This window comes from Eupeodes corollae, chromosome 1 (genome assembly GCF_945859685.1).
Source record: "Eupeodes corollae chromosome 1, idEupCoro1.1, whole genome shotgun sequence".
Taxonomy (NCBI): domain Eukaryota; kingdom Metazoa; phylum Arthropoda; class Insecta; order Diptera; family Syrphidae; genus Eupeodes; species Eupeodes corollae.
In genome coordinates, this window is record NC_079147.1 from 180,765,773 (window position 1) to 180,787,881 (window position 22,109).

Below are 22,109 nucleotides of genomic sequence, written 5' to 3' on the forward strand. Positions count from 1 at the left end.
TCCAACCTTGACTAAATGGGTGAATTTTAGCTCTTGTCCGTCGATTCCATTGAAAAATGATTGCGAAACAGTGAATAAAATCCAAAACCGGACCAGTTTAATAACTTCAGGAAAGTATTCTTGTAAATGGGAACCTTATCTAAAATTGTTAGACAGGATCTGATGGTTCACGCGAAGTTAAGGAACTCTTGACACCTAGACTTTCGTGCAGACAATTTTAAGGTGAAAGAAAAGACTTTAAAGCGTGACTTTTCTTTGTTTTCCGACACCTTAGGCTGGGCGTTAAGTTATACTAATCTTATGCCATCGTGCAAATTTCAACAAGGTGTCACACTAATCGTTAAACATGGGTTTTATTCTTTATGGGTAGACCGTTTGTCGTCCCCTTACAGTTCTGTCACATAATCATGAAGTCTGTTGTCGTCTGTCACACTTTTAAAAAGCTAAGTCAAATGTTCACCTTCCGCCACACAACTCGGCATTACAACACGAAGACCATTTTTGGTTGATTTTTCAAAATAATAAAAGCGGGACACTGAAAATTTAAAGCAGGATTCAGCTGAACTCTTAGAATATTTGGCAGCCACTACCAAGAACGAAAGCTGAAAAGGGAAATATGATAGTTAGGTTAGTGAAACTTGTTGTGTCAATGAAAATTATGGTTCACCCTTTTAGGTATAGACGAGTATAGAAACGAGAAAATGGTTTTAGGCTTAGCAATTTCTAAACGAGTTCAGCTTAATGTGACTCTTCTCTATGTAACATGTCCATCATATACAACTTTGTTCAGTTCAGCTTCAGAGGCATCCCAAAGTATCCCCTAAGAATTAAAAACAAAATTTGTTCGGCCAACATTTTCGTATCCTACTGTAATACTACTGAAATTCCCACATGATGGCGCTAAAAGCTATCAAAATACTAAACTCAGAAATTGACATTTCGCAGAATTTTTGTTGTGTTCTTCAGAGCCTATGTTAAATTGAATTTTCAAAGAATAAAACTGATTAATTTTTGTAATATTCTGCAGAATTAACAATTATTGCAAATTCGAAATGAAAACAAAAGAACAAAATATCCGAAAACGAAAAACTGATTCTCCCACTAAGGAAAAAAGCAATGTTACAGAACCGGCGACCAAAGATCCGCAAAAGAAAACCAAATCTGGGTTTGTTTATATCGATTTTACTTGTTTTTTAAATTACAAACAAATTAATACTTGATTTAATTAATAAACAAGAAAATGTTATTTTGCAAAGCACATTACAAGAGATACTTATAATGAAGTAATTTCCGGCGATTTCTTAGTCTGTTGATTAAATCTTATCAGATATTCAAATAAAAAAAAATAAAAGTTATGAACGTGAGGTATGCTGATAAGGAGACCTGTAGTCATCAAGTCTTGTTTTTCCTTATCTCCATATCAATACAGTATTTGAAGATGACTTAAAGTTAGCGGTGTCACATTTTTATACCATCTACCAAGATGATCTTGCTTTGGGCTTTATTTGACGCTCTTTAATTATCTTTATTCATAATGTTTTCAAAATCTTGTATAACTTAAAATTTCTTTTTCTAGAATCAACTTTCCGGATTTGGGAAAAGCCACTCGTTCAACAACCCACCGAGTCTGGACTCGCTCGGTAATGATAATCTCCGTCATGACTGTTGTCTATTTCTACACAAAAGACACCAAAGAAATCAAATTCGCTCCCCAAAAGGAGACAATTCCACTGCGAATGCAAAAAGTCCCCTGTTCCGCAAAATATTTAGCAGAAATGAAAGAATATCCTAAGTGCGTCCCAGCGACTTGTGGACGATTTGTCTCCGACTCACTCATAACCAAAGGCGAATCCCAAATTTTACTTAACCTCGTTAAGGAGGTTATCAAACACGGCGGCTCATCAGGAGGAGCATCTATATTGGATTTACATTCGGGTGCCCTGTCTCAAGGTGAGAAATTCATCAATGTCTATAGTTTGCCACAGACAAAGGAAGCCTTCAAAAAGGAAACCTTGATTACATATCGAATGGTTAAGTCGAAAATTAAGGCAGCTATAGCTCAGCGATTTGATATTGATGCTGATAGTTTACATCTGACGCATCCGACTTTCTTTTCAAGAATCACAAATGCAACAGCGAAAACAATGCACGATGAGTACTGGCATCCCCATGTGGATAAGGAAACGTATGAATCATTCCATTATACGTCTCTCTTATACCTGAATGACTATAAAAAAGATTTCAATGGTGGAAGGTTTTTGTTCATCGACGGTATAGATAAAAACAAAACTATTTCGGCAGTTGAACCGAAAATGGGACGTGTCAGTGCATTTACATCGGGTTCGGAGAATCTTCACAATGTTGAAAAAGTCACTGATGGGACTAGGTTTGTATTCAGTCTGTAAATCAAGGATTATGAATATAATTAGTTTGTTTCTTTTCAGATTTGCCATCACGATCTCATTTACTTGCAATTCTAAATTTGCAATTACTGATCCTAAACTAAGTGTTGATTAGGATTGCTCTGCGGAGAAAGATGTTACAATTTTTCAACAGGAAGAGGGGGAGAAACATATCATTCCAGTTAAAGTTCCAAGCTGTTTTAATATTCTTTAATTTTTGTATTATTTATAGACGTGTGTTTTTTTTTCAATTAACTTTTAAATTAAAGAAAAATGCATTAATTTTTTGAACAAACAAAGTTTAACTATCTTAAAGCGTATATAGGTAAACTAAAAGTAATAAAGAAAAGTCTACTTTGTAGACAGAAGAGTAAAGTAAGTAGACTGACTAAAGAGCAGGTTGCCCACAGGAAGAGATTTATGATCACGTATTTGTAGTTCTATATTTTAGGAGACGAAAATAAAAACATACTTCTGAGATTAATTTTTTTTTTCGTTTAACTCATTAACTGTATATGTTTGCATATTCTTTTTCGATTTTCCTTATCACATTAGTGCATTAAGTGCATTATATTGAGGAAAGCCGCAAATTTATCATTTTTTTATAATAGACGCGAGTTATACAAATCTTTGCTTCCGTGATCCCGTAAATAAATTATTTAGTTTATTGTAATGGGTTTATTTCAATTTGATTTTTTATCAGTTTTTTATTGAAAAAAATGCAAATAACGGCAGAAGAAGTCGCCAGGGCGCTGGCTTTAGTTGAGGATGGAACACGTGCATGCCGCTGTTATGATTGGAAAACCGAAGACGACGGTAAGAAGAGCCATTCAAAGGTACATGGAAACCAACTCCTGCAACCGGCGGAAAGGGTCAGGTCACTCCAGAGCAACATCTACAAGGGATGATCGATATTTGGTGCTTCAAAGCCGTCGAGATCGTCACCAAACAGCGGTTGAGCTGTCTCACAGACTTCGATCCGTTAGGGGGAGAGCTGTGTATGGAAAATTCGAGCTGTGCATCGTAGAAGGATCGGAAAACTCCAGTTACTACATCAACAATATTCTGGAGGAATATGTGGTTCCATTAGCACCATTTATTGGAGACAATTTCTTGCTAATGCAGGACAATGCTAGAGCACACGTTGCGTTACCGACTACTGACAAGAAGTGGATATCGATGGAATGACTTGCCTTGCGATGAGTCCGGATATAAATTCCATCGAACACGTTTGGGATCTACTGGGAAAAATGATAAGAAGTCGACCCGCCCTTCCAGAAACACTTATTGGGCTATGCCCTAGTGGAGGAGTGGGAAAATACTATACCATTGTAACAAACCCTACCCAAGGTACGGCCAGGCGAAATAAAGCTTTATTAGATGTTTGTGGAGGCAATAGCTACCCACTATTGAAGAAACAAGGACTAGTTTAAAAAAAAAATTAAAATGTCAAATTATGAAGTTTTTGCCTATTTTCCTCAATTTATGGTTTATTTCTAAGTTCTTCCTATTTTTTCGTTTTTTTTTTTACATGAATGACTTATTTTTATGTTAATAAACAAAACTTTACGTTTATTAAGTTACTTCAAAATGTTGCAAAATCTCAAGGTGCACCACTTTTTTTGTAACTCAGTGTAGATGAAAAACTCAAAGATTTCATTTCATCGTTTAAATAAAAATTACCCTACGAGTAAATCCTTTCTTAAAAATTTCACAAAATTCGAAGTAGTATCCCAGGAACTTTAAATAGTCCAAACAAATGCAACAATAAAAATTAGATTAGATTAAGGGGACGAAACATCCTGAGATGAATGTTTACCACGACGATAAGATAAGGGAACCTTAATAAAAACAAGAAAATTACTGTAAAGTGAGGCATGCTTTTGCACCAGCAGGGCAATGGAAAACACAGACAAGTTTTGCATAAGTTTTTTTGTAGATTTTATTTTATTTTTATGAAAAAACGGACTGTTGGATTTAAAAAAAAATTACTAGTGAATATATAATTTTTGAAAAGCTATTTTAGTTGAAAGTAAATTTTCACCAAACTTTGTTAAATTTTTTCTTAAATTTTTATTTTTTATTTAAGTTTTGTTTTCTCAAAATTTTAAAGAATATTGAAAACAATATTTCTTATAAGATAAAATAAGTTTGAAGCCATAATCTCAAGCTTTTGAAAATATATTTGAGGAGACATTCAATTTTTACCAACTTTTTATAAAAAAAATTGTCAGTTTGATTTTTCTCAAAATTTTACCAGATATAATGTAAAATTTAATTCAAGTCTCTAGCGTCATTGGTTCGTGAGATATTTAGGGTTCACCAAAATTGTCACCTTTTTTTCAAACTGCTATGGTAAAAAAACCACTCACGCAATTTTCTTGAGAGCCCTTTCTGCATTTTTCTGCATTAATATCTGTATAACAATATTTATTTGTACGGACGTACGAACGTACGTACACACGCACATACATCTTTACGTCGAGAAATGTCAAAATTTTCAATTTGACAAATCGGACCCATTACAATAACTTCCTATGGAAAGTTAATAAACATGGTTGAAGAAGTATCAGACCAGTAATTGAGGTTCAAATTAAATAGAAAAATAATATTAAAAATCGAAGACTATTTTAAATAGCTCAACAGAAAATTGGTCAATATATACATAAATCTTTCCTTAACCTTTATATTAAGAAAAAATAAAGATTTTAAAGAGAAATTTTATCAAACAATAATTGTTTTAAAAAACCCAAAACAGAATACAATGGATAGTGTGAAATTCGGGGAATACTGGTGAATTCAATCAAATGAAATTGCAAACAAATTTAAAGTAGATATACTTTGTGGACAATGTTCCGGAAATAGTAAATGCCATTCTAAAAAGTTTCTGTTGTTTCGCTAAACATAAGTTGCATTTCGATTTTTAATCATAGCACAACAGTCCGTTGAGAACTAGGGCCTAGTGATTAACAACTCTCAACCATTACTGTGTGCGATTAATGTTGTCAGGGATGGAGGGGACCTATATTTTTAACGTGAATCTGAACGGCTAATTTGAGAAAGCACACACCACGGGTTCTATATCTTATAAGTTAATTAAAAACTTAAGTAATAAAAATACATTATTTAGAATTCATAGAAAAATTATTTTACAGTCAATCGAGATTGATCAAATTGACTGTGGAAATTCGGTGGTAGATGTACTTTGGATTTGAAGGTGCTTTTGAAATTATCGATAGACAGATATTGGTCAAACAATTATGATTGTATGGTGTGTTTCGAAGTGAGTTGCAATAGTTCAAGTCTTATTTTTCGAATAGAAGCCAGAAAATTAAGGTGAATAATAAAATATCTAATGCGATTAAAAATGGTCTTGGGATTCCACAAGGTCTTTCTCTTTTTTTTCTCACATTTATTCCTTTAATATTGTGATGTAAAGTTGCGGATGATAGCCTTATCTACATTCATGGAGAGAATGTAGAAACTTTGTACTGGAAAATGTAAATAATTGGTTGAAATGGAACAAGCAAGGTGAGTGTGAGTAAAACTAAAATGTATGAAATGCTAAGTGAATACTGAAATAATCGTGTTTATGGATAGTGTGTCTCTAAACTGTGTTGGAAGTTTATAATACTTAGGTGTAATTATAGAATCAAGAAGCATGCAAGCTATGTCAGTGCAAAGATTATTCCTCAAGCAGAATAGGAATCTACTATTTTAGTTAATAATGCTTAAGTGATACTACATTTTAATTATTATTCAACTTTGCTATTCAGTTCCAATGTGGATGTCAATATACCACTTCCAAATAGGAGAATGATGGGCATTTACACTCCAATTTTTTTTTTTAAATAAACGGGCACTGAAGGGGTTATTAATACCCTTAACATGTTTAAAGTTTAAACACAGTGCGAGCTTTAGGAAAAAGGGAAGAATTTAAGAGGAGATACATCCGCACATTTGTCTTAAAGTTTTGAATATCAAGATGATAGGGAAAAACAGAGCTGGGTAAAGCATTCCACATTCTCGATGTGCGGTTAAAAAAAGAATCTCTATAGGTACTTGACAGTCCGAAATTTAGCTCAAGGTTAAACTGATGTGCATTCCTAGAAGTACGATTATTACGGCTGAATTGTTTGAGGGAGGAATGCTACTGGCTAATTCAACAGAACCCTGTTTATAAAAATATCGGTAGAACACAAAAAGGCATAAAACATTGCGGTGCTTTGTTCAAGTGACATAATTGTTTCGGTTATAGTTCTATCGCCTATCATTTTCAAAGCTCTTTTCTTGATCCTGTCCAAAATACTTAAACTTGTTTTAGGGGCACCTGCCCAAATATGCGAGTTATATTCAACTTTTGGACGAATGAAGGCTTTGTAAATTACAGCCAGATCAAAAGGGGTGAAAAATGTATTGCACGGTCGGAGAAATCCTAAGCACCTAGCAGCATTTCGAATATGTGATCATTCCATAAGAGGTGATCTGTGATACACATACCGAGTACTGAAAGTTGATTAGTTTCCTGGATGCAAGTGGGTGGGTTTCGCTTTAATGACAGGAGACAGCATTGAGTTCTCGAAGCATTAAATTCTACACGGTTTTTGATTTCCCATTGTACAATGCTGTCGAGATCAGAATTTTATTACCGTGAAACTGGATCTAATATTTTTATTAAAAATAACGTCTTTAAATTATAAGGACGTTTATATATTACCTAATTTTTAACTACTTATCTACTCTTGGTTTCAGCCAGGAAGGTATGCAGAAATTATAAATATGTATATGTATATGTACTTGTACATCATCTTACTTTTTTATCAAATTAACCTTTTTTAGTTGTTCAAAATAATCATAATTGGTGCGACAACATTAATCCGATTTGGACCTACTTTATTAAGGCTTCTTACCATTAAAAGCGAGTTCAACCAATTACTTCTCTGAACCCTAAGTTTTTATTAGTCGTCTTCCACAAAAGCTAGATTATTTTTTATTTTCATATCTGTTTCGAATAAGCTGCCACTTATTCTTAGTCTCCGAAATTGTATTTCCTAACTGGGTCAACAATTTTACATAGCCCTACCCACAAGTGCCATAGGAGTACCATTTTCGAATCTATACTTAAATACTCATCCATACTTGTTTTTAAAACCAAAACTAATTTTTTTGTCAAGACATTTGATTTATTTCTTAAGAAAAAATGCACTCCTAGTTTTAAAAATCTATTGCAGTTCAAAGCTTTTAAATTTATCATAATTATAAAAACCAGCTCGAACTTGTCGCCCACCAAAGAAACGTCCATTTAAATCAACAACGGCTTAAAAAAACAAATATTTTTTAAATTGTTAAGAATTATTGTCATAAACTATTTTATAAGCTTACCTTTAATGGCGCTCTCGATTCTTTTGAATTCTACAAATATCCTAACAGCATCTTCTGGAACTGTACCAAACGACTCATGTATAACAACACTTACAACGTCACCATATTTTGTGTTGCATTCGTCTTTCACTTCCGGTTCTAATTCACTGTCCACATCTCCTGGACCAACCATGTTCTAAAAAAAATGAGTCATAAAATGCGGGAAAGATTCATACTTGAGAGACTCACTCTTAGCAAAACAACTTTGCTGGGTTCTTTCATAATCTCAGTTATACTAGGTTCAATTTTTTGGACAGCATCTCCAGCTCCACCTCCACCACCAGATGGAGGTGAATTTGGGACTGCAGGTGGAGGTGGCATAAGTAATTCCTTTTCGTGGATAATTCGTCCGCCACGTTTTGAGGTTTTTTCCACTTGTAACGCCATCGACATTCCTTGCTCCGATTTGCCCAAACCCTGGCCATCCTTAAATCCGTATTTGGCCATGATTTTGGCTGCAACTGAATTTGTTGTGTAAGGAATTGTGACAGCGGTGGACCTATAAAAAATAAGTTATATTTATCTCGTTGAGCTTGGACCGTTCCTGTTGCCAGTTGCTAACTTACCCATCTCCATTAGTGAGAGAGATTTCTTGAAGCGATGGAGGTGGAGCGATGGCAGCTCCTTTGTTTCCTCCACCTCCTGATGCTGGTGGTGATCTGACATATGTATCTTCATCATTGTGACGATTTGAAAAGCCGGAATATTTCGGAGATGTGTCTTTTCGATTATTATCTAATCCACCAGAATTACCACCGCCACCTCCTCCTCCGCCACCAGCGTTACTTCGTCGTTTTCTTCTCTCATCGCGTCTTTCTTTGTCCTTATCTCGTTTCTCCTTGATCATCTTCTCGTACTCATTTGGCCACATCGGGTCATACTCATCCACAAAATCCCATTCGTAATCGGTTGATTTGTTATTCTCAATAACCGGAGCCAAAGGTTGGCCAATCGTTGTTTTCATTGGCCGTGGTTCGCTTTTCACTGGAGTGAAAATATCATCTTCTGGGGGTTTCTTGGGTCGAAGACTGATGATTGGAGTTAAAAGCTAGGATAATTTTGATAAAATATACATGAAGACAATGTTTTTCCAGCAAGAAAAGAAATCAAGAAACTTACAGTTTTCTTCGGTTCCTTCTTTGGTTGGGGATTGGTTGCCTTTTTTATGGCCAGTTGCGTTTGCAACATTTTAATTCCCGACGACCAGCCATCAATTTGGCCAGCTCGTTGCTTTGTATCCAAGTCATCGTATAAATCCATTTATTTATTTGTTTATTTCAGGAAAATACAATTTGTTTAGATTAAGGAGGAAACTTTTTTTTATTAAAACTCAACAAAAGCGCTTGCTTGATTTTTGTGTGTCTGAAATTATTTTGACAGATTTGTTAAGAGAAAATTGAAGCCGAGTTCGTTGGTTGGCGAATTGTTTGCTGTCAGAGGGATCGAAAATAATTATTTGTTGTATTTTCAATTTGTTGTTGAAGAAAAATTATTAAATAAATTATATCGAAAACAGCAGTTGGCCCAAAGTTTCATTTTGAGGACCAATTTTAAATATTTATTTTCAGAAGAAAGGAATTCATCTTACAAATTTGACAAGGACAGCGAAGTTTTAAACTTGCTACGCTCATAAATATCAATTCTAAGGTTAAAGATACGTTCTACAACAAAAGTTAAAGCAAATACAAAAATTTACTGAGGAGGAACATAAAACCGTTGCAATTAAATACATAATTGGATGTTTTTGTAAACGTGTTTTGGAAAATTGTACTTTTTTAAAATACAGAAACTGACCTTATGTGTTTTCTTTTTTAGTTCAGAGTCAAAAAAGAAAATCGGCTCTTTTTGCATTAATATACTGTTACTTGCAAGTTAAAAAGTTGAAGCAAAGGAACCCAGATATATGAACACGACGAATGAGGAACAAAATGTAGTAGATTATTTGTTTTCTACTTTTTACAGCGGCTACTTTCACAGGATGACAATTTACAATACCGGAAAATTTGTTTCGAAAAAATCCATTAATTAAAACAAAACACGTTATTAGCATAATTTCTTTACAAATTGAATGAGAAACTGAAGCTTGAGTAAGAAAAATACTTTAAAACTTGCAAAAAGTGAAAAGTTCAACGTTCAAAATAACGTTGTTTCTAAAGTGTTTGAAAATATCTATGGACAAAATTAGTGGACTAAAAGTAATTATGCACGATTGGAATATCTTCGAGATTTTTCAGTTGACGGAGAATTGGCAATTATCACTTGATTGGAAGCTATTGAAAGACTTTTGACAGCTCGTCCAATATTGGAAAATTTTCCAACCGTGTATACTTAGCTTGAGAAAAGAGACTCTTCTGTCTTTTTGCTAAATAAAAAGTGTAGGAATTTTATATCGAATCTGTCAATTAAACGCAATTTTTTCGAAATTTCTGAACCTTCAATTTTTGTTCGTTGATGTTGTCAAAAATTTTTAATTGTAATCAGCAGACAAATTACTATATAATTTTATGTTATTTTAAAATTAATTGAAGACAATTTTTGATAAAGCATCGGACTGCGAGGAAATTTAAAACTGATTTAAATTTTTTAGAAGGTGCACAATAGACTTTCTTTAGTTAACTCATATTCATTTTAAAAGAAATGAAAATTAGTTCAGAAGTGTTACGTCAACAAAATAATAAAAGTTGAAAGATCACAACATTTTTGTTTGTTTAATTGTTCCGTGATTTGTTTAAAACTAAAAAGACTATGAGTGAAGGTTTTTAAATCATATCATAAAGGATTTGTAACCATTATTGTCCAATTGAATTATGCAATTACTTTGTTTTATGCATCTATAAAAATCGAAAAATGGAGCATCCGCTGCCTCTTCAACTTATTTTATACAGTAGGTACTAGGTACATAAAGCTTTTAAGAAACTTAAAAATTGTGCAACATTTTTTTTGATATAATGGAGCATCCGCTGCCTCTTCAACTTATTTTATACAGTAGGTACTAGGTACATAAAGCTTTTAAGAAACTTAAAAATTGTGCAACATTTTTTTTGATATAATGGAGCATCCGCTGCCTCTTCAACTTATTTTATACAGTAGGTACTAGGTACATAAAGCTTTTAAGAAACTTAAAAATTGTGCAACATTTTTTTTGATATAACCAAATGTTTCTTATTTTCTAAGAACGGATATAAGAAATGCCAAAAATGAGGTAATTAAAACACCCAATTTTGAGCAAAGGTAAACTCAAAGACAGCAAACTTCAATAAACACAGAAAGGTCAAATTGAAATGAAATTCACATAGGTTGTTTTTAATAAGAGTCTGTTCTTGTTTTTTGAGTTTCGCATACAAATATTTTGAGAACTTGAACAATGCAATATCTTTAATCCAAATAAAAAATACCGAAATCATAAAATGATATAAAGCTCAAAAAGGAAACGCCGTAAAAAATATCACTAATAAAACGTCACAAATAAAATGTCATATCACCTAAACCAACTTTCAATGTCGTAACGTAAACGACCAAAAAGATTGTGGGTGGTTTTGCACTGTGAACGCGTATAAACAGTGAGGTCTGTATGCAACCCTCCTGCTTGTTCTCGCTATAGGATTTGGATAGGTGCGAAGTTGGGTGTAAGCAAAGTTTCTTTGAATTTAAAGAATCTAGATTTAAAGAATCTTTGAATACACATAACTTTGCAACTACCCAAAATCGTTTTGAGAGCCCAAGTAAGGAGCTTGCTGGGGGCATTATGGTATACTCCATAATATTGTGTGCTGGCAAACAAGCAATTTCGTTTTATTTCCCTTTGAAAATATTTCTTATTTTGATTTCTGAAAGTCAAGTAAAGAAAAAAAAATTGTTACGACGACGTTCCGAGCTTTTTGGCGATCTGATGTTTTTTTCGTTTAATGTTTGCGTTTGCCCAAAATAAATAACCATTTTGTCAGAATATTGAAGCAGATGATATCATTTGGGCGATATGTCAATTAGTTGTTTGGGCGTTATGGTCCTTTAAAAGTGATTTAGGTAATATGACATTGATTTTGGTCTTTGTGACATTTTCTTCTAGAAAAGTTTTTGGCCGATTGAGCCATTTTTGACCATTATGACTTTTTTAATAACTTGGTGTTATTTTAAAGTGGCAATAAGGCCAAAGACTTCTTTTTGTTTGGAATTTCATAAAACCCAAACAAATTTGATCGGAAATATTGTCCAAATCGTACAACAACCAAATGTTAATAAAATAGTTTTGGGCGTTATGACGTGTTTAATTTTGGTGATATGATTTTGGAGAAAAGATCTTGCACCAGAATTTTTTTTATTGAAATATGGATTCATTTCACATTTATAATTCCAATTTCATAATTGTTCTTATTAACTTCCCATAGGAAGTTATTGTAATGGGTCCGATTTGTAAAATTAAAAAATTTGACATTTCTCGACGTTTCAAGGTTTATTCGAAATAAATTTTTTTAGAAAGATGGCTATGCGTTCGTGTGTACGTACGTTCGCGACGTTTTTTTCGTTGTCCATAGCTCAAGAACCAGAAGAGATATCGATTCCAAATAAATTTTGTTATACAGGTAATAAGGCAGAAAGATGCAGAAAGGGCTCTCAAGAAAATTGCGTGGCTGGTTTTTTACCATAGCAGTTTGAAAAAAAGGCCAAAATTTTGGTTAGCCCTAAATATCTTACGAACCAAAAACACTAGAGAATTGGATACAATTTTATATAATATATTTTAACGTGATATCAAAGAAGTATATTTTTTGAAAAAAATCCATTCAACGGTTTTTTTTATAAATCAATAAAACTGACAAAAAAATTTGTCACCTCCAAAATTTTACGACTAAAATATGATTTCATCTCCAAAACAATTTTTGTGCAACGAAGAATAATGTTTTTGACATCTGATAACATTTTGAGAAAAATCGAATTGACAGTTTTTGTACAAAAAATAAAAACCTAAACAAACATTAATAAAAGTTGGTAAAAATTGATCTTCGACTCAAATATCTTTTCAAAACTTTGAGATATTTGATATTTAATTTACTTTTATCTTTTAAAAAATATTGTTGTCAAAATTCAGTACAATTTTGAAAAAAATCAAATTGACATTGGTTTTACAAAAAATTGAAAAACGAACAAAATTAACAAAAGTTGGTAAAAAATGATTTTCGACTGAAATATCTTTTCAAAAATTTGAGATAATAGCTTTTAACTGATTCTTACCTATAAGAAATATTGGTTTCAACATTATGACAAATTTTGAAAAAAAATCGAATTGACAGATTTTGTACAAAAAATTTAACAAAAGTTGTTAAAAATTGATTTTCCACTCAAATATATTTTCAAAAATTTGAAATATTGCCTTCAAACTAATTTTATTTCACAGAAAATATTGTTTTCGATATTCAGTAATTTTTATATAAAAATCCAACAGTCCGTTCTACAAAAAATAGTACGCAAATTTGGTAAAAATTGATACGAGTACATATAGACAAACTTTTAAGCAAGACAAATCGTCAGACGGGATGGAAAGTTATCACTGTGGGTCGCATCCCAGCCTCTTTTTATGTCTTACTATGAGCAGCATTTTCTATTGCAGTATTTAGAGGAATAATTGTCAGTTTGTGACGTTCATACAGAAGGTTAAACCAATCGAAACTACCATTTTTAGATTATCTTTATATAAGGTTAATTTTTGTCTTGTCTGATTTTGTAACTTGCCACAATAATCTGAAATAAGGAGATAATTGCTTAGATAGACAATAAAAGATATATTAGACATCAATGACAACATTTTCTTCTGTTTTGATGACATGCCTTTTTCTCAACTGTTTGGTATTAAAAATTTTGATTTCAAAAAGCTTTCTGTGTAATCTTTGTATGTATCAATAAACTGATAACGAAATGATATTGCTACCACTTTTCCTATATATATATCCTAAGATGTGCTTGTGCTATAAATGACTTGCTATATTTTTCCAACCACTTCCCAAAATTAGCCCTCACATCACAACCAAATTCTTACATCATATACAATTACTTACCGCTACAACAAATAACACAAAGTTGTTCTTCGTGTAGCTTTATCATCAGAGAGTTAAAAGTTGCAATTGAATTGAACGTTATCTATCACCTGTTACCATCAGCAATGATTATACCTAAAATAATATTTCTTTATACGAATACACGCAATTCAAACTGACATTTGATGTGATATGATCCAAATTATGTCAGACAGACCAATTGAATTGCCCGGGTATAATGTGATTACATTTAACTTTTATTTCTCCCGACATCTGCGCTGAACTTGACCGAATTCTCTTGAGAATTGAAAAGGAAAAATGAAGATGATTATATGGACCGCGTCATATATAGAAAAACATAAATGTTGACCTAGACACACTAAATATAAGGATATATTTGAATTGCTGAAATCAATAAATTGATTCAAGATTAAGTAGATAAATGTATCGTTAAAAAAAAACAACATGAGTTTTATGTTTTTGAAATATTTTTTTTTTTAATTTATTAAGTAGAGTATTGAAAATAAAAATAATCACAGATTTAATAAAATAACTTAAAGAAATACAGTTGGAACCATTTTGAAAATAGATTAAATGTAAATTTGTGTACTTTTTTATTTTTAAAACATATTTAAATGTTGAAAACCTCTTATTTCATTCAATAATTAGAAAGCTGTGTAACTGATTTAAGTTCTAGAACTGATCGTTTTTATTATTGTTCGCAGCAACCAATAAAATGCAATTGCATCGTGTAAATATAATGTGCTTGTCACCATAGGTCTGTTCCATAACTCTGAATCTCTGTTATAGTTATGACAAGTTCTGGTCATTTAAGTATTGTTTTATAATAATTTGACAGGATTCTTATCTTAAAAGCACAGAAATTCATAAAAATTAAATAGGCAAAAATAACTTTAAAATCAGATAAAATATAAACAACAATATTGTTAGATTTAATTTCATCCACAAATTTATTTTGACGTTTCCATCTATTGATTCGATTAATAGGTATCAAAATTAAATCCCAGGAATGCTTTAGTCCTTCTATAACTATAAGATACTAAAGTTAACGTCTATTTTTGCAAGACTTACCAGTTTTAAAGATAACGTAAAATAATCTTAATGGGATTCTAAATACATTTACATTTAATCATTTATTTTCTTTATATAATAGCAGAATAATAATAATAAATCTATCCTAAAAATTTACATTTGTAGAATTATGTATAATTATTTTGTTTTAAGTTTAAAAAGACTTAACATCTAGTTTTGTTTAGTTTATACATTTTTTTTTCTTACAATACGTAAATATTATTTAAATTTTAAGCTGGATTCTCCGTTAAACCTAACGATTCTGCATGCTTCTTCGCTTTCATTCTTAAATCAGCTATACTCGAACTTTTACTATGTGCTGCAGCAATGGCTGCCAAATTAATTGGATACTGTGGAATTGGAAATAATCCACTGGAGTTGTTACTTATAGCAGCAGCATACTGAAATAAGAAGATAGAAGTTTGAATGTTAATTTTTTTTTATTGAAAAGAATTTAAATATTAATGTGCATATTCGTTTATGAAAATATAATTTAAACGGAATAAGAAATTGAATTCTAACAAATAACGGAATTTGATATCTGTCAAAGTTAGTTGTTTAACCATTTTTATTGTTTCAGTTGAGAATCTTAAATAAAAGCTACTACAAAATGGTGATTCTGACACAAACACATATCGTGCTTTAAGAGAAAATAATGGTTTACATAATCGTGCCTTGATCATCGTTTCAACCGTACCACTGAAAATATCGCTGTTGTAAGTAAAAGTATTGCCGAAGACCCGAATGTGTTGATTCCTCGTCGCACAGTGGGTCCCCTTCATACAGTGCTCAAAATTTAGTATCCTATTTTTAATCATCACTATTGTTGAATATTGATACTCACTACTATAACAAATGGAATTTATTAAATAATATGTTAAACTAAAAGAGTATTCACAACAATTTTTAACGTTTTTGAATATTTTATTTTTAAGAAATTAATGGTTCTTCAATTAACATTTCAATGACTTCAGGGTGAAAAATTTTCCGGTTGATCACTGGCATTGTGCGTGTATAAGTTATTAGGGGATGAGAAGAGATAAGCAATCTATTAAAAACATCCGTCATAGTATTCTTTCGTGATGTTTTCCTGCTAAATTGTTCCCGATATACTTTGAAATCTTTGTTCCTAGCCTCCTAAGCTTCTTTACTTAACTGTCCGATTGGAAGTAGAACATGGGTTATTATTTCACTTCCATGGATTAGGATTTTATGAACACTTGTGCTCATGTAATACCAGGGATATAGTTCAACATACAATCGGGCTGTTTCTAAGCAAAAACTTCGAAATTGATCTGCATTAATCCTAAAACCGCTCGATAAAGTTTGCAATATTATATAGAACCTGCGAATAAGGTTTTTGTCTATTCCGGTAATAGTGGCAGATAATTCATATTGCTGAAAAAACTTTCTTGCAACATTACCATTATTAGTATTACCATAACCAGGTTTCGGTTTATCGACTATAAGTGACATTTGCTTTTTAAATTCTTTTTGGATGTTGATTTTGGTGTCTTTAACTGTTTGTTTATTTTCTTTAGTTAAACGCCATGATTGCACAGGCAATTTGTATGCAAGATGTAAAACACACTCAAACATCCTTATCCACGAATGTAAAACAGATATACCGAAAGATAAGAAGTTTCTTTTTATAGGCCATTCTATCATATCGTCTATTTTGTTGAAATTTTTAGATGTCGCGTCGCATAAATAACATCGCAGAGTTGAATTAGTTTCAGATAAAGCGTTGCAGATTTTGCCATCGACCATTGTTAAGACGAGTTTATGTTTGATTTTAAACTTTTTATCATTAATTATTAATTCCGTTGGTGCTAAATTTTGTATTTGGTATTCAATGTTCTCTTTTTAGGCTTTAATAAGTTCATTTGTTTCTTTCTTATATTGCAATTTAATGGGCCTGCAAAACCGTGGAGATGAAGGCCGTGGATTTTGCCACACTATAGATTTCACATTATTTTGTTCACCTATTATTCTCAAAGGTACCATTGATGATAAGAACATGTATTTATCGTCACTCTCTTCCGATATAAACCTTTGCATATATTGGGTATGACTAGAGCTCCCATCGAATCCCCACTTGCTAACTAGTGTCAAGTTGATTGAAGGGTTTAAGGTCGCAATCATTTCTTGTTGGGAGTCCATCAGACGAGTAACATTATGGTCTAATAACGACTGTACTGGTACCTTGGCCTCAATTTCTGTTACAGATATCATATCTGGGTAGCACTTTGACTTTTCTTTTTTTATTTCCTTATAAGATGGAAAAAGGAAAAAAATTTCCTTGGCATAGTTTCGAATGATGTTGTATTGGTTTTTAGATAACTGAGCTTCCATAATCATAGACAGAGCTTGTACAGAAGACACTTCGGGAGATCTTTTTTTATCTACTCGTATATTTTGCTGGCTGGGATTATTTTCACTTACTTGCTTCACTAAATTTGATTCTTCAGGTCTCCCGCTAGCTCTGAAATTCATCTGTGCAGCATATGCTAACTCATCTGCAGTATAAGAAGCGCTTAATTCTGCTGTTTTCCTCCGTTTCGTTTGCTCACTACTCTGCCCAAAATCGGTTCTCGGGCGGCCACGTTTAAGTGAACAATATAATTTGAATTTTAACTCTCCTTGTAACCAAACGCTCTCGTTTTGCAAGAACCTTTCCTTGTGCCTATTACAGTTGTTCCATTTTAAAAGAAATTGTTTTTTTAAAATTTCGTAATTGGTAGTTGATTTCTTTTACGAATAAATCGGGGCAATTTGTTTTTGCAATAACAAATTTTTGGAGATCTAAAAATGTGTCTTCAAATTTTTCAAATTCACTGTCCAATAATACTTCAGATAAGGTTTTTCTCTGTAGTATTTTAATATTATCCGTTGTGGATTCACCTGAAGAAGAACAAGAAGAAGAAAAACTTAATGCTTATACTGCTTATGGAAGTCGCAATTTGGACATGTTTTTTCTAAAACGGAGTAAGAAATTGATGCATTTTGATCGCGACAAGTCAAATTTTCAGTAAAAAAAAAACCTACAAAAATTGATCCGTTAGTCAAATTTTCAGTAAAAAAAACCTACAAAAATTGATCCTAAGTCACAAAAGCTTAACTTTGACCATCTGATTAATAGAACTGAAAAAATAAGATTTTTAACCGACCCATTTTTTTTTTGATTTTCCGCCGATGGGGTTAGCATAGTAAGCTTTTATTTTGAGTTGTTTTGGATCATCGAGATAAAGGTATTGGAACTTTGGAAAAATTACGGAGCACCATTTTTCTTATTAAATATCTATAAGAATTCAAGCGGTTACACACCTGAGAAAAAAAATCAAAAATATCGCTAATTTTAAACAAAACCTACCCCTCTCCCACCTTGACCTATAAAAAAACTACCAAAGTTTTGTATTCGATACTACGACACAAAAACCTATAAACCCACGTACTTAGCTTTTCGGCTATACCTCCATTACCCATAATTTATGTCGATTCTTTTACTTTAAGTTTACTGAGTCTCAAACTCAAACCTATTTATTTTAAAAACGCGCTTCATGCTCTCACTTCTCTCTTCGGATTTATAATAAAGAGAGTTTGGTCTTTCAGTCTGTATCCTTAGATTTAAAAGTTCTCTGCGCAAATTAAAAAAAAAAACCGTTCTAAAAATTTTATTGCTTCCGAGTAAAAGCCTTTTCCGTCGATGTACTTTATATACATAAAAACACTTTTAATAATTAAAAAAAAATATAATTTGTAATCTACATACCTTCATCAACAATCGACATATCTATATTTTTTTTTTAACGTAATAATTTAACTTTTAAAAATAAAAACTTCAACCGCTAGATCAAGACACTGCATATGTGAATCAAAAACAATTAAAAAGTGTCGACTTTGAAGTACCGTAACTTGGCCGCCAGACCAAGAGAGAAGGTAATACTTACGTATGACGTGTGTTAAACCGTTAATATTGATTTGGAACTTTTATTTTATTTTTATTCCCAAAAATTAAAAACGGTATTTGTGTTTGTGTTGTGCGTCGGCGTCGTTCTCAGGAATTAGAACTGTCTTACAGCCAATTATGGCGTATATTGCATTTGGATCTGCACTAACATCCACCTAAAGTCTAGCTCACCCAACAACTGAAGCGAGCTAACCATTCAAAACATCGTAGACACATCTCGAATGGGTGCTTGAACAACAGGCGGTGGACGGCGATTTTTTGAGCAAAATTTTCTTCAGCGACGAAGCATATTTCTTACTCTATGGGTATGTTAACAAACAAAAATGTTGAATTTGGAGTTCTTAGCATCTTCAAGTAATTAAAGAGATGCATAATTTCTTGACACCAAATTCATGGGATTCGACACCGCTGGACTTTTTTTGTGGGGCTACTCGAAAGACCGTGTTTTTTAAGGTAAAATTTTAACTTTTTAGCTCGTAAAAACGAATTTTCGTCAAGTTGTGGCTAAAATATTTTAAAAAAGTGGTCGTAAATTATTTTAAAAGAATCGATGTGTGCAATAATTCGCGTGGTGGTCATTTGAATGATGTAGTGTTTGACACATAATATCAACGTTCAAACTTTATAATAAATAGGAAATATTATGAAAAAATATGTGTTTAATTTACGTTTAGCCAACTCATGTGTGAGGCTTAGAGCCACCTCTCAATGGAACAGTAACAATACTGGACATACTACTATTCTAGACAGTTTGAAATCTATCCCCGATCGCTTCGACTATATACCACCCCAAAAATGGTATTCTGTAAAAGCTTCCATGTGTCCATCCCTTCAAGATCTTCCTGGGAAGAAGAGAGACCCCTGGAAGACGATGAGGTACACTTCTATACAGACGGTTCAAAGACCGATCACGGAGTTGGAACTGGTATCTATTCGGAACAACTGAAATTCAGTCTATCATATAGACTTCCCAATCAATGTAGTGTATTCCAGGAAGAAGTAATGGCGATTAAAGAAGCACTATCCCTGAGCAGACAAAGTATAAGCTCTACAATTCGAGTAATAACGGGACACTGCCTAATAGGAAGACATGCTCTGAGGCTAAGGGTCTACACAAATGACTTTTGTAGAAGCTACACGGACGAGGAGGAAGAGAAAACAGTCCAACACTCTCCATTAGAAGGAATAACTTTCTCGTTAATCCCTTCTTCGATAATACTGAACTGGCAACGATTGACACAAAACGTCTCTCTAACTTTATTAAAAGTACAAAATGGTTTGTTTAAGATCATTTCTCTCCCATGAGTAACCTTATTAGTGGTATATCACAATGGACCCTTGAGGACTACGTGCGTCAATGACATCTGGACAGCCACTCCAACCTAACCTAACCTAAATGGTAAAAATTGGTGTTTCAGTGGTATCTAATATTTGGAACGTGCTGCCGAATTATTTCGCGTTAACCGAACAATTATTTTTGTAATAAATTAGTTGCAAACGTAATTCAAAAATAAGTATGTATACTCATATTGACCACATCCAAAAAAGTATTACGAGATCGGCTGCGTTCAATCTCAAACAGATAGGTTATCCGGATACTTTTTTGTAAGCGTTTTACGTTCTAATACAAAACAACCGGATTGTCAAAAATTATTCTAAAGGTATCCGAGAATTTCTGGTATATGTGGGTATCTGACAGAAAAGGTGATTCAACATATAGTTAAATTTGAAGGAGCCTCAAAATTTATATATTTTTTAGTAAAAACTGAGTGAATTAAAAAAACCTTGATTTTACAATAATTTTAGACCTCTCATGGTGAATTTTTGTCTGCATCAATAAGGAATCTAGAAATTCCCTATCCAGCATACCCTATCCAACTCGAGGTTGAACGTAGCTATTGAAACAGGCCCTTTATAAGTTGAATAAGTGATGAGTAGCTTTAAGGTGCCATTGATTTGATGATTAAACCTACGAGAATTGATATTCTAACACTCTGACAAAAAAAGGTCAGGTTTTTCAAGCCATACAATTTTGAATATTTGAAAGCTTTACCTAATGCATTATTTTTTGGGACTCAGAATTTTGATACTATCCGTTTACATGATTATTCTGGCCGTTATTTATTTGACATTTAGAACTATTATTTTATTTCACGAACATTAACGAAACCTAATGGAAAACAGAACGACTTAAGATTTTCTTTTACGTGCTATTGTATACGTAACTAATCTTACCTGTTTTTATTAATATACAGTTGAAAACATAATCAGATTAGTCATTTTTTTAAAAACATTTTTAAAGACTTATTCATAATTCCTATACATACCTGATGTGCTGCAGCTGAGATTAATGCAGGATCAAATGCTGAAAAAGCTGCTGCTGTTGCTGCTGAAGTTGAACCAAAATGCTGACCTCCTGAACCTGTACTGTTTGCCGATTGAGATGATGAATTTGTTGTACTCCTTAAAGCTGGCAAATTAACATAAGGTGCAACTCTACAAGGTTCTAATGGGGTTGACACCGGTGGACTATGACTTGAAAGTAGAATTCCTGAAACAACAACATAAAAACACAAAAGAACACATTGAAATGTCATAAAGCCTAATGAATTGGAAGGTTAAAATAAAATAAAAAAAATTGAAATAAAACCAAAAGAACGATTGTCAGTAAATCAAATAAAAAAATAAATTAAATTAAGCTTTTCTTGTGGGGTGGTTGCTTTTCCACATTGCTCATCCTTTTTATTAACTTTTTTCTATCCTAAGTGAAAACACACTTATTTATTGCTACCACGGGAACAAATGACACCCATGGGAGTAAACTACACTCAATGGGGCGAATACTCTTAAGGTACACAGAAACAACAACAACAACAAAATAGGGTGGTTATTTTGAGTTGTTTTTTTATTTTAAAGATTTAATTTAATTACACTTTGAATGGTGATGTTCAGATTAAATTTATTTCAGTCTTAGAATTCATTTCAAGAAAGAGCGAGTGCAAATTAATGTAATGACATATTTATTCATATTCACTATTTAATTCGAAGAATATAAACTCCGTGAAACCTAAGTAGGCAGGTATAGTCTTATAGCACACCAGACAAATGCTCCCCCAATATAAAATCACCGAAATCTATAAAATTTAAAATCATGACTAAATGAGCGTAAAATAAATTACTTTTACAAGAGTTCAA

At 32.5% G+C, this 22,109-nt stretch overlaps 3 protein-coding genes across 4 annotated transcripts in view; 1 reads left to right on the forward strand and 2 right to left on the reverse strand.

Annotated features, from left to right (window-relative positions):
• The first annotated feature begins 939 nt into the window (after window positions 1-939).
• Window positions 940-2,684, forward strand: LOC129938978 (2-oxoglutarate and iron-dependent oxygenase domain-containing protein 3-like). The gene is made up of 3 exons (XM_056046821.1): window positions 940-1,165; window positions 1,577-2,386; window positions 2,445-2,684. The coding sequence occupies exons 1-3, from the start codon at window positions 1,053-1,055 to the stop codon at window positions 2,515-2,517; spliced, it is 996 nt and encodes a 331-aa protein (XP_055902796.1). The 5' UTR covers window positions 940-1,052; the 3' UTR covers window positions 2,518-2,684.
• Window positions 2,685-7,569: 4,885 nt separating this feature from the next.
• LOC129942040 (splicing factor 45) lies at window positions 7,570-9,195 on the reverse strand. The gene is made up of 5 exons (XM_056050835.1): window positions 8,943-9,195; window positions 8,390-8,871; window positions 8,013-8,322; window positions 7,785-7,959; window positions 7,570-7,719 (listed from the first exon to the last, which is right to left on the reverse strand). The coding sequence occupies exons 1-5, from the start codon at window positions 9,081-9,083 to the stop codon at window positions 7,625-7,627; spliced, it is 1,203 nt and encodes a 400-aa protein (XP_055906810.1). The 5' UTR covers window positions 9,084-9,195; the 3' UTR covers window positions 7,570-7,624.
• The window catches only part of LOC129942041 (short stature homeobox protein 2), a 33,182-nt gene continuing 20,200 nt past the window's right edge, over window positions 9,128-22,109 (reverse strand). Inside the window, exons 3-4 of one of the 2 annotated variants that reach the window (XM_056050837.1) lie at window positions 21,242-21,465; window positions 9,128-9,253 (exon numbers count right to left, since the gene is read on the reverse strand). In XM_056050837.1, the coding sequence (XP_055906812.1) occupies window positions 9,209-9,253; window positions 21,242-21,465 (269 nt within the window). In that variant the 3' untranslated portion in view covers window positions 9,128-9,208. Of the gene's footprint in view, window positions 9,254-14,575; window positions 15,346-21,241; window positions 21,466-22,109 lie in introns of those variants that run through there. The other variant, XM_056050836.1, reaches the window with a different exon arrangement.

What these genes read in the sequence shown, in the direction of transcription:
- LOC129942040 (XM_056050835.1), bottom strand. Translation starts at nt 9,083, where the DNA reads ATGGATTTATACGATGACTTGGATACAAAGCAACGAGCTGGCCAAATT. An exon ending in AGAAGGAACCGAAGAAAACT is followed by an intron (nt 8,872 to 8,942) that starts GTAAGTTTCTTG and finishes AAATTATCCTAG; the next exon opens with CTTTTAACTCCAATCATCAG. An exon ending in GCAAAGTTGTTTTGCTAAGA is followed by an intron (nt 7,960 to 8,012) that starts GTGAGTCTCTCA and finishes CATTTTTTTTAG; the next exon opens with AACATGGTTGGTCCAGGAGA.
- LOC129938978 (XM_056046821.1), top strand. Translation starts at nt 1,053, where the DNA reads ATGAAAACAAAAGAACAAAATATCCGAAAACGAAAAACTGATTCTCCC. An exon ending in CAAAAGAAAACCAAATCTGG is followed by an intron (nt 1,166 to 1,576) that starts GTTTGTTTATAT and finishes TTCTTTTTCTAG; the next exon opens with AATCAACTTTCCGGATTTGG. An exon ending in AAAGTCACTGATGGGACTAG is followed by an intron (nt 2,387 to 2,444) that starts GTTTGTATTCAG and finishes GTTTCTTTTCAG; the next exon opens with ATTTGCCATCACGATCTCAT.